At 35.3% G+C, this 13,087-nt stretch overlaps 1 protein-coding gene across 2 annotated transcripts; it reads right to left on the bottom strand.

Moving 5' to 3' along the window:
• Positions 1-4,975: 4,975 nt before the first annotated feature.
• Positions 4,976-6,013, bottom strand: LOC115958526 (cold and drought-regulated protein CORA-like). Of its 2 annotated transcripts, none has more exons than XM_031076937.1 (2): positions 5,866-6,013; positions 4,976-5,414 (listed from the first exon to the last, which is right to left on the bottom strand). In XM_031076937.1, the coding sequence occupies exons 1-2, from the start codon at positions 5,963-5,965 to the stop codon at positions 5,161-5,163; spliced, it is 354 nt and encodes a 117-aa protein (XP_030932797.1). In that variant the 5' UTR covers positions 5,966-6,013; the 3' UTR covers positions 4,976-5,160. The 2 variants fall into 2 exon arrangements, with proteins under 2 accessions (XP_030932797.1, XP_030932796.1); XM_031076936.1 differs by having other exon boundaries at positions 4,976-5,420; positions 5,866-6,003.
• Between the last annotated feature and the right edge of the window lie 7,074 nt (positions 6,014-13,087).

The raw sequence follows: 13,087 nt of genomic DNA on the forward strand, positions 1-13,087 counted from the left end.
TATGATTCAATTGTGTTTGATCATTCTATTATATATAAGACATAAGGGTTTAAGCCCTCATTATTATTTTGAATTTATCTTCAAAACAAGAAGATTTCCGAACTAGAAGAAGAAAATCGATGGCAAATGAATTTATGAGAAAAATTTTGGTGGCAATGATGAATTCAATTATCCTTATTCTTATTATTGTAGTACACGCTAAAGACGTTCTTACCTTTTTCAATCCATCTTCACTTTCAACCTCACTTCGATTTCCCTCGAAACTTGATAATATTGAAGAACCATAAAAGACTAAAGAAAAAGATTGACTGAATTTATTAGCCCAACAAACAATTCAAACAAAGCACACACATGCACACACAATCGGGTAACCCTACATGATTGGGTTTTTAGCTCATCAACATGTGGGTAAGCTCCTTAAAGCTAAAGGGACAAATCAGTAAGTCACTCACAACTAGGTAGGCCATTGTTCCAATCTTGGGCCTAAATGGATCCAAACTGTTAACGTACTTAAAGCCCACCACAGGCAATGGCACAGATTGTGAGTTGATGGGATGAACTTCAAAAAGTCTTAGCCCGAATGGAGCCTCCAAGGTTACATGGGTACAAAGTGCATGTGTGCAAGAAAAAAAAAACATGTTGGAGTTGCAACTGTGGGCGCAAGGGAGTATGCCTTGGCCGAGTAGACCGTGGCAGAGAAAAAATGGAGTCACCACCAAGATTAGGTTTAGGAATCATATTGGGCATTTTGGGCCAATCACTTACATGCATAGGTCTGCATACCAGATTATAGGTTCGGAGTTTAGATACAGTTTGGGAAGGTGGTAGGCACCTAAGACTGCCCAGCTTGTGGGCCGGCCTCCATTATGTGCTGCTAGGCCATATTTAATTAAAGAGTTTATTAAGAGAGCCCTAATCCTTAACTTAAATATACGTCATGCACTTAAGGAAATAACACATGCAACATATTAAAGATCACATCACAGTATAAAAGGAAACAAATAAAACACAATCAAACATATACTAAAAAGGAAAAGATAACAATTAAATCACACACATAAGGAAAGATTACAAAATAAACCAAACATGACAAAAAGATTCAAACAAACATGAAAAATAATTAAACACAATTAATTAACCTAAACATAGTCAAATAGAATCAAATATCATGTGAAAAACAACTAAACAAAAAAAAGAAGAAGAAATTTTCCCTTATCTGGGTTCGATGTGCACACGCATACTCAACTAAGCGTATGCATGGTTGAACCATGCACACACATATTCGATGGATGCGTACGCATCATTTAGCACAAATCCAAAAAATTACATTTTTAGAGATTAATCAAACAAAGATATAATATGTGAGGTCAAACTAGCATGTTAGAACCCTAAACACTAAACTAACATAAAGCAAATAAAACAAACATCCATATAAAAAAATAATCATGAAACAAAATCAAGTAAATATACTAAACTAACATAACATAAATAAACATGTTAAACTTAAGAGGAATTATGTAAGATTGAATTAAAGAAACAAAAGGGAACAAAAAACAAAATATAACTAAGCCATGGTCAGATTAATAAACATAAAAGATCATAAAGTCAACTAAAACAAGTCAGTACACTTAATATAATATTAAACAAAGAAACATGTGAATCCTATGTAGCAAAGTGAGAAATCATGGGAAAGAGACCCACCTTGCTTTAGAATCATAGATTTAAGATTGTTGCCTACAACATAAAGATTAGATTGAGGGAACAAGAATAATTAAAGAACACAACAACAGTTAGTAATCACAATTCAAGAATAAAAGGTTTTGAGAAATCCAATGAAAAACAAGTTTTTGCCTTTGTTTTATGCTAGAAAAAGGCTTTGAATCTTTGTAAAAAAAATGTGCTAGCTACTGCCCTATGGTTTTTAAAAGAGAAAACAGGGTTTTAGAGAAGATGGAAGCCAAAAAATAATTCTATCTCACAAGGGTTTTGATTGGAGACATAAGATGAGTATTTATAAGTTAAAACTAGGGTTTTCAAAGCTTTTAAATAGTCTTTGGACGTTTCCAAGGATCTAGGAGCTGTTCCACATCAAAGAATGATATTATAGGCCCTTAAAAATGAAGTTTCATTGCCCATAAAATTGGCCTGCGTATGCATCTTTCGAGAGTGCGCACGCACCCTTGATTCATGCGCACGCATGCCTTAATTCCTGACAGTTTTGATGGCCCAACTTCAAATAATCATAACTTACTTAATATAAATCCAAGTAGGCAATATTTGTGTTCAAATTGAAGCCTAGGATGTCTACTTTCCAATGAAATAAACCTCACTCAAATATTATTTCTAGAGCAAAATTTAGGGTCAAAATAAGGAGCAAATGTCATTTTTCAAAATCGTTTTCAACGCGATTTGATCACTTTTGAGTTGTGATTACTTCCAAACTATTGTGAACTCTTTAAATACTCTTGGTTGACATATGTAAAGCTCATCATTGGGGCCGAAGACCAAAATTTATTAACAGGTACAAAATAAGGTGTCTACAGTTACTATTGAAAATTCATTCGTAAGTATGGAAGGATTGCGTCACCACTCACCAACATGTTAAAAAAAGATTCTTTCACATGGAATCCTGTATCCAAAAAGGCCTTCTAAGATCTCAAGGAGGCAGACTCAAGCACCGGTGTTGGTCCTTGCCAACATATTTGTGATGGACGACCCATTGCTTTTTTCAGTCAAGCATTGCATGAAAGGAACTTATTGCTCTCTAAGTATGCAAAAGAAATGCTAGCCTTGGTATTGGCTATTCAAAAGTGGCGGTCTTATCTCCTTGGTCAAACCTTTGTAGTGAGAACCGACCACCAAAGCCTTAAACTTCTATAGGAGTAGCGAATCACAACATATGCACAACATAAATGGTTGTCCAAGTTAATGGGGTATGATTTCCAAGTGGAATACAGGAAGGGAATTGAGAATCAAGTGGCAAATGAACTCTCTAGAAAGGAAGAAAATGCTACAATCTCTACTCCAGTTCCTAGATGGCTTGATACCATTAAGGAGGAGGTGCAAACTAATCCAAAACTACAACACATTGTCAAGCTTTTTTCAAGAAGGGGAGGTTGTTGGACCATAGGACTTCAAGGAGGGAGTATTATTTTTTAAGAATCAGATTTATCTTGATTCTGATTCTCCATTGCTTCAAGATATAATCCTGGAGTTTCATTCTAGAGACACAAGACTATATTCGACATTGTGATGTGTGCCAGAGACATAAGATGGAATGCACTAGCCTAGCCAGTCTTCTCCAACCTCTACCTATTCCAACTAAGGTATGGTTTGATATATCTATGGATTTTGTAGAAGGTTTGCCAACTTCTATGGGTAAATAAACCATTTTTGTGGTTGTGGATTGGCTTTCCAAATACGAACATTTTATACCTCTTTCTCACCTATACACAGCTCAGAGTGTGGCCAAGGAGTTCTTTGATCATGTTTTTTGGTTGCATGGGCTACTCGAATCAATAGTGTGTGATCGTGATACTACATTCATAAGTATGTTTTGGGAGGAATTATTTCTCCTTAATGGAACTAGCTTCCATTTTAGCTCTGCTTATCATCCGCAGACCGATGGGCAAATGGAGGTAGTTAATTGCACTTTGGAGATGTACTTGGGGTGTTTCTCAAGTCCTCGATCCAAGGAGTGGGTTAAATGGACTTCTTGGGCTGAATATTGTTACAATACAAGCATTCATACGAACACCAAAAAAACCCCATTTGAAATTGTGTATGGTAGGCCGGCCCCCACCAAATTTATTGTCATATGTTGCAGGTACAGCTAGAACTGAAGCAGTGGAGAACGAATTGATAGCACGAGATGAGGTTTTGAAGGAGCTTCGTGAAAATATTTTGTTGTCATAGTCGAGGGTGAATTTTTTATGCAAATAAGAAGAGTAGAGAGAGATCTTTTGAAGTGAGGGAATGGGTGTACTTGAGGTTACAACCTTACCACCATTTCTCTGTGGCCTTGTGTAGGAATTTGAAGCTTTCTCCTCGATTCTTTGGACTTTTCCAGATCATACAAAAAGTTGGTGATGTTGCCTATAAGCTTAAATTGCCAGAAAATTGCAAGATTCACCCTATGTTTCATGTTTCCAACCTCAAATTGTCACTTGGCCACAATGACCAACAGGGTACTACTTTGCCCGAAATTCATGGGAGCAATAGTGTTGTGGGTCCTCTTCCACAAGCTATCTCGGATAGGTGAACTCAGAGAAACAAATAAGAAGTTTTGATCCGTTGGCAGGGGCTATCACCAGTAGAAGCTACTTGGGAGGATGCTTGCACAATGTGGCTTCATTTTCCTAATATAATTACCCTTGAGGACAAGGGTCAAATTTAAGGGGGAAGGAATGTTATGCCCAAAGAGAAGTGGCTAGAGCTACTGGGTTCACTCACCCTATCGGATGTTAATTTGTTTTGAATTACTTTATCGGTTACCTTTTATTTGTATTTGTTTTTTTAGTCTCTATGTGCTAGTAGAGTCAGGGAAGATAATAATGACAATCTGAATAATTATCAGATTAAAGTATTAGGAGTTTGGTTTTACAATAACAATCTAAATAGTTATTGGATTGAAGTATTAGGGAGTTTGGTTTAGGAGTCTTGCTTATCCTTATCTAGTTGCTAAGTTGATTAGGAATATTGGAGTTGTTTATTTTTTTTATCTAAGTCTGTAAAGCTATTTATATAGCTTCATGTTATATCAATAAAAATCAATCAGAATATTATTCAGCAAATTTGCTAATTGGGATGTCAGGTTTTTCCTTGAACTAAAACCAAATTCATATCCTCTTTCTTTAGTTTGTTACAACAAAAGCACCATAGCTCCTTGCCGCCCATGGAGGTAGTCGTGGTCGAGCTGGTTGTAACAAGTGCGTAGTTAAACACCGATGACATTTGGACTTTGGTACTGTGGAAATTTTTTTTTTTTTTTTTTTTTTGAGGGTGATACTGTGGAAAAGTTCAGAATACTAGTTTAACCAAAAAAAGCACATGCATGCATGCTTATTTATATTTTCTCATACTTCAAAGCTTACATTCTACATTATTCAGACAAATACATGCATAATACTTTTTTCCACTCTAGTTCTCTAGGGCTTGGCTTCAGTTTCCATCTGGGCCGCCACCTCCACGGCCTCCGTGGCCTCCTCCACCACGGCCTCCATGGCCTCCTCCACCACGGCCTCCATGGCCTCCTCCACCACGGCCTCCTCCATATCCTCCATGTCCACCGCCATACCCTCCATGTCCACCACCACCATACCCTCCACGTCCACCACCACCATGCCCACCATGTCCACCGCCATACCCTCCTCCGTAACCACCATACTTTGCGTCTTCTACAGGCTCTGACTCTTCTGCAGCTAGCGTGCAATGCAAAAGTAAAATAATTCAGTGCAAAATACTTAATCACGACAGATCAAGAAATATATACATAAAGAGTGTTCTGGTTTAATAGTACTGCCTCATTCTTTTCATAGGAAAAAGCTAAGTTTATTTCCCTTATCCTTTACTTGTAAATAAATAATAAAAGAAACGTATATACTAACTTCTTGCTAGAGCATATAATAATGATCGGCATATAATGTATAGTTCTTAATTGTAAAAATAAAATCATATTCGTCATTTTTTTTAAGTATTTGTGGCTGCAGGTTCATGATTAATATTAAGATATGATGATATTCATATTTAAAAAAATTGAATAAAAAATAAATAAAAGCTCTCCTGCCATTTTTTTCAGAAATATGAGTGAAAAATGTAAAGAGAAAATGAAAGAAATTTAACAATAATAATGGGTGTTAGACTAACGTTTTTCCTCATCATTAGATGTCTCAGTAGCCACGGCTGAGGAGATAAGAAGAACAGACGCAAATAGAAGAGCTAAGAATATAAGAGCCTTCGGATTCATTTTTCTTGACAAAACGCTATTTAGAAATCACACTCAAAGATTTTAGGAAGGATGAGAACTGTTAGGTTTCCTTAACCGTTATTTATAGTGGTGGAGCGGTGCCAAAAACCGAAAGGGTGTAAACGTAAAAGACAATACATAGATTATTAAAGTGTTGCGTCATTAATTCATTACCAAAAGCGTAGTTGGCTGTTGGGCGTTGGCTCTTTAGTATGCATTAATGATCTAATTCTTTATACTTTCCATTGACAGACATTCAGATTGAATAAAGACATGTGTATTAGTTGAGCTCAGCAAAGTGTGAAATGGTGCCAAGTAGCAAATAAATTTGGAGATTTCTGCATGTACTCACGATAGTAGTTCATAAATGTGGACAGATGTGTCAACACAATAGTAATGGAAGATTGGTTCAGCATCCGCATTAGTCATCCACAAATTAAGTGCATAAAGTCCTTGTGAAATAAACTACATGCATGAGAGGCTTTAACAATACAACTGTCATTACAGGGACTGAGATTGGATCGGGTCCACTGCCACCTGAAACCCGACCCGATAACAATCGGGTTTATCAGGGAGAAACCAGACCCAACCTGAAAAGTACAGGTTTCTGGTCGGGTCGGGTGATCGGGTATTGGGTCGGGTCTATCCTTTTTTTTTCTTTTTTTTCAAATAGTGTGAAGGTGAAACCATGAAAGGCCTAAAAGAAACATTGAAATAGCTACCACTTTAATGAGCTATTAATAGGGAAAAAATTACTTACTTTATTACTCAAACTGGCCATTTAAAAGTTGTCATGGTTTTATTTTTATTTTTAAACTTCCATGTTTGAAGGATCTCCACTTTTTATATAATAAAATATTAATGCCTTTTTCTTTATCAAGTTAATGCATCTGTTTAGGCAATATTTTTTTGAAATTATTTTACTAATTTAGTGATTTACATTAATGTGAAAAATTAAATTCAATAATTTATTTATTGTCATATATAGGCTTTAGTCATGATTTTTTTATTAAGCAACAAAATTTTACAATATTTTTCCTTGTGTATATCTTGATCCGCTCCTCATTGAATGAGAAATTAAAATTTACCATTTTTGTTTACATTAGCACTAGGCTTAGTTTGGAAATATACTTTCCAATAAGAAACAAGATCCTTAATATAATTAGGACTGAAATAAAATCTTTTTTAAATAACAATTTATGGAAAATATTATTGTTAGAGTTATTCCTTTTTTGTAAAGTCCAATTATTTTATATTTTTATTATCATTTTAACCTTCATTTGGATGGAAAGTGTTGTCATTAGAAAATTATGCTACAATAAACTAAATTATGCTAAAAATTATATTTGGAAATATTGCAAGAAAAGACCATTACTAATTAAATAAAAGCAATATATAAAAAATAACATTTGGCATTGAAAGTTACGGGAAAATGCCAATGATGTTTGTTTCAGCAATGATATTGTCTGGAAGATAAGTCATTTTTCAAGAAGCATTTTCTATTAAACTATCTCATTTTCCAATGTTTGGTAGCAACTTTAAATGAGTTGAAAAACAACCTCCTAATTCCTTATTTAGTTTGCTGTGAGATAGAGTTGTTTTCCAAAAAAAAATTAATGCAAAACAATCTCTAAAAATAAGCCATATTTTTTATGTTGACCAAAAATAATTTTCCTTTAACTCATCTTTTTTTATACTTTCAAACGCTGAAAAATATGAAAAACTATTTTTACACAAGGTTTCCATCGAAACAAATGGAACGTATGTTTGTATTTAAATATAACTTGTACAATTTCTTTTTTTGGCAAAAAAATGTCATTTGGTGAAATGAAGGGAACAGACTAACTTTGTATGTAATCTAGTCTTATCTAAGAATAGAAGCAAATAGGTTAGTTTGATGCAACATTAGTACATTCCCTTTGCAGTTAAAATGTGGTCATAGTGTGGCAAACATGAAATATTAATACGTTGTAACGACTTACTTTACAAATTAATGTCTTATTTTCTCTCTCTCTTCTTTTTTTTTTATTTTTCTTTTTGAGAAAGGATTTCTTATTTTCTCTAGCTTTACAAATTTAGTTAATCTAAAACATAAGCTTAGTCAAATTCAATTTATTTTTATCTGTAAAGTTGTGATTTACAAATATGTATTTTGTTGGCTTTTATTCCGTGCCAAATTTGATTGTAAGTTTATTCAATCTTTTGTACTCTGTATTTATTGTGGGATTTGATTGTAAGGGTTGTGTGATAGAGAGAGAGAGAGTGTGAAGACTCAAGCAATTGAAACCAGAAGATTTCTCGTGGGTAGCTCGCGACTAAGCATCCCAGGAAGTGAAGCATGTGCCTTGCACATGACTGAAATGAGAATAGTCAGTACAGATGGAGACAACTGTGTTTCGCGAGTAGCTCGCAGGTAAGGCCTTCCCGCAAGACACCTGCGAAACATTCTGTTCTGTCAGACTGTACTATCTGATACATACTTTCTGTACCCACACTATTTATACCCTCATTACCCACAAATGTTAAGGAGTGTTTCTGAGAGAAAGCCCTAGCCAAACACCCTGAGAGTTAGAGATTAATTTACCTATATATCTCTATACATAAGATTGTGGATTTCCTCAACTCCTATCTCTCCATTTCCATACCATTGAGAGGTTAATAGCCCAAACACTTACCACACCCTTTCAGAGTATTAAGTGAGGTTTTGGTGCTGCTGGGAAGTATTGGAAGAAGCCAAGGATAGTAGATGCAACATAGAGCTTGTTTCGGGATCCGGAAAGCTAGACAAGACACGGTTCTGAGAAGTCTTGTTGGAGTAGGAGCTTGGAGGGCTTAGGTACAGCGGGTAGATTAGGCTTGGAGGGTCTCTTGCTAACCCATGTATCCTAACTGATTGTCTAGTGGATCAATTACTGCTTGGAGGGCAGCGGAGAGGTTTTTCGCCTAGATTCTTCGGTTTCTTCTTCGATAACACTTCGGCGTGTTATCTGTGTTTGTATTCTCCTTCCCTACTCTTTTACATTTCATTTTACTGCTATGATTATATGAATATGTGTTAAAGTAGCTTGTTTGTTTATCCGCTTGCATTTACACTATTCTGCACTTAGAACTAAGTTAGTGTAAAATTTATTAAACCGTAACTTTAATTTGGGGGTCTAAATAGCTCTTGTGTTTCTTAATACATTTTCGATCTTTCATTATCTCACACATATACTAATATTTATTGAAAGTCGTTAAGAGCTTTGCAATTATGCTAAAAATTATATCTGAAAATATTGCAAGAAAAGACCATTACTATTTAAATAAAATCAATATATAAAAACAACATTTGACATTGAAATTATGGAAAAGATCTATTAAAAATGTTAAATTCTGAATATTAAATAGTAGAGTTAATATATGGAAACTCATTAAAGACAATTGAAAAACACCCTTTAAACAATAAATTAAGAATTAGACGTGTCAATTCACCGAAACAAACGTAACGTATTCACCGTGCTTACACTGGAACAACATAGCATGAATAGTGTGACACACCTCAAGTACTAATGGGGCATAGCAATTTATTAAGTACATGAAAAAATTGTGGTCTAAGAACTTACGTGTTCTTTGTTTAGAATATATATAAAAATAAAAATAAAAATAAAAACAACAACAACGACAACGAAGAATCGACTCTATGTTTGCTGAACTAATGATTTAATTATTGTGATTGAGAATTCATAAGTATAACAAAAATATTTAATTAATAATAATGCTCAATTCTAAAGTTATGTTATCAATTCTAAAGTTATGTCATACGAAACATTCAGTTATAATGTATAAGTTAATTGCATTTTTTTATGGGCGGACTTAAAAAAAAAAAAATGTTTTGTTAATAAAAAGGATTTTTTTTTTTTTAATAAAAAAATAACATTACATTATTTATATTTTATTAGTCAATACAATTGTGTATTTAAATTAAATTAGAGAATCTAATATACTGCAGCTAAGGAACTAGACGTAAACAAGAAACAACAATATTCATAATATAAAGAAAAGTGAAAATAATAATGTTCAAAACTTATCTTGTAGTTTTTTGGTAGTTGCTTTTGCAATAAAACCAATATAAGGTCCAACATTGGTTGAAAGCATTTGGAGGAAGTATGTGAAGTGTTTTGCTGTGGTGGAAAGCGTTTAGTATGAGTCACTTAGCGGCACGCCGGCACTCTGAGATATTCAGCAGCATACAGGCTCTTGAGAACTTAATCTGCAAATTAGTGCTTAATCTGCAATGGAGATGGAAACTTATAAGTTTGCGGAAGCTTCTACCAGAAACATGTTAAAATCAATAAGTGGCCTTGCCTTGGTCTGCATGAGCTTAATTCTACTGTAGGTACAGGAAAGTAAATCATGTCCATGATAAGATAATAAAGTAAGAGAAGAATTTATTTGGAAGGGGAGTGGAATTTGATGGGCGCATACTTATGTGATGTTTTTGGAAGTTTAAGTTAATGAGATAGTGTGAGTTCCCTTTTCTTTTTCTTTTTTTTTTTTTCTTTTTTTAATGGTTCTCAGGCCCAGTGATGATGGGGGATCCTGGGCCAACAAAGAAATGATGATAAAATGTGCGGGTGAACTAGGTCCGGTTCTCTACGGCCTACTGGGGTTGTTATATGAACCGGTTTGTGTGCAAGTCACATAGAACTTCATAAGGCAAAAAATGTGATTTCCTCCTAAGCTATAAAATATCATTGTAAGTGTTTTAATGTTGTAAAATGACATTTTATTCTTATAAAATGAGTAAAAAAATTATTTATAATATTCACAATGAGAAGGAGATTAAAATAGAATATTTAAGGCTTATACATTCTAAAACATATACATATATGTATGAATGAACTTCATAAAAATGGGTTAGCCACGAGATCCTTGGCCTGAATTCTCACAGACTTAGTGCTTTTGTACAAGACCTGTGGGATTTGAAACTTAAGTCAAAGTGGTTTTGCTTGGACATTTCCTTCCAAACCAATCAAGTGAGGAGAATTTTGTGGGAGGAGTGATATCTGATGTGTGCATGATTTTGCATATGTTTCTTTGGAGGCTAAGTGATATTTTGAATGATCTTAAGGATATGGGACGAAGTCCTCCTCCTAGGCTCTCTCGTTCTATTCTTTTTCTCTCCTGTCTCTCTTGCTGAACTCTTACAACTCTAAAAATTATTTTTTTAAACCTCTAGAACCCCTTGGAACTCTCCCCTTCCCCCCCCCCCCCCTTTCTGTTATGCTTTGGTACTCTTTTTATAGTGGACATGGTTTGGTACCCCAGACAAGGACCTCCTCAGTTTGCTGGGTAAAACCATGTCCTCTGATAAAATCTGAAGGAGTTCCTTGGGCAGAGTTTTAGATTAGTTTGGAATTATAACTCAAAAGATTATTTGGCTTTAGTTACAAATGGAAGATGCCTTCCTGGAAAGTCAAAGGAATAGGTGGGATATTCAATGTAATGGATGATAGTTTTGATTAATAAGGACAACTAAGACAGAGTTATAGGGAGATGCTATGCACATGGAGGAACTGAGTTAGGTCTTTGGTTCATGCATTCTAAGCAAATACATTTACCAAGGGAAAACTTCAAGATCATCCTTTCACCAGAAATCACTCCCCTACCGACCAAACCACTTCTCCCTTACTACCAATTCGAGATCCCATGAGCTTGAACCATGGGTTACAAAAAGGATACGTAGTTTTGTTGGATTTTTTAATGACTTTTGCTGGGAATCTGAACATACACCTTGGCTTTCCCATGTGTCAGTTAAGATCCTCTTCTCAAGGCTTTAATAGGACACATCAAGGTCCTAGGGCCTTGATGTTGACTCTTCCTGATTTGGCCTTTTTACAAAAATGGCATAGATTCCTCATTGCAATGGGTGAGCTTGGAAAGCCTCTGACCATCCTCCCATTTGCTTCATGTCCTCTGCGTTGATTGAGATCCCTCGATTCCTACGTCAAGTACTAAACTCAAGAATACCACTCGTCCCTTTCACTTCTCTCTGCCTCTTGATTTCAACAGGACATCTAATGAATATTTCCTTCTTTCAAGGATACTTGTGAGTGACTTGTTCTATCTTCTAGGTTGCCCACGTCCTTCTCAAGATCTTCTAAGCCGTCCACGTCCTTCTCAGGATCTCCTAAACTTTCCCTCAAAGGATTCGCTTCTTGGGTGATGGAGATCCTACTCGTGGCCTAAGTCTAGGTCCTCTTCTTTTTTACTTTTTCTTTCTTTTTCCTTCTTTTTAGGTCTTTGGGCCTTCATGGTCCTTCTTAACTTCACGGGTTGAGTCTTCTTGTTAAGACCCATGGTCTTTCCTTGCTTTTTATGGAATAGGCTTCCTTGTCACATTTTGGTCCTCAACAGATAGATAATGCGACAACCGTAAATGGGGCAAGATAGATTGGTGTTCTTTGATTGCCACTCTTCTACCCTTTCCTAGACTTTAATTGCCCCTTTTATATTAGGTATGGTTTGATTCCTGTAGACTCTATAGCTCCTTTTAGTATGTTGGACAAATCATGGTTTTCTGTTGAAGGTGTGCTTATGTAAATCTAAAGAGTTCAAAATTCTATTATGTTGAGTAGAGGGTTACCTTGAGTCTTATAGCAAGAGACAGAACTACTAAGGGGTTGAAGGGCATAAAGCATGTGTGATAAGGCGCGTGCGCGTGTGTATAATGAATATTTTAACAATTGAACACAAAATAATTATTTTTGGCTCCCTTCTTCCCAAGAAGTTACAAAAAGGCTCATGAAAATGATAAAACGCAATAGGCAAACACCCATACTATAACATATGTAGCGTTTTTATGTTATCGTGTTGGCTGTTGTTAAAGACTATTTTTTAATGCCAAATGAAATTATTTCATTGGCAAACCGAGCCACATCAACATTATCATGGATTTTGGGTAAATCTCCTTTAAAACCCAAAAAGGCTCGTATTTTATTCAACTGCATTAATTGGGCTCACATGGCCCACAAGATCATCACTTTAAAAGGCGGATTCATGGTCCACATTTTCTCATCATCAATTGGGCTCATGGCCTACAACATCATCAAGGATTGGGCTCAAGCAATGATTCAAAGCTCA

Source organism: Quercus lobata, chromosome 8, assembly GCF_001633185.2.
Source record: "Quercus lobata isolate SW786 chromosome 8, ValleyOak3.0 Primary Assembly, whole genome shotgun sequence".
NCBI lineage: Eukaryota > Viridiplantae > Streptophyta > Magnoliopsida > Fagales > Fagaceae > Quercus > Quercus lobata.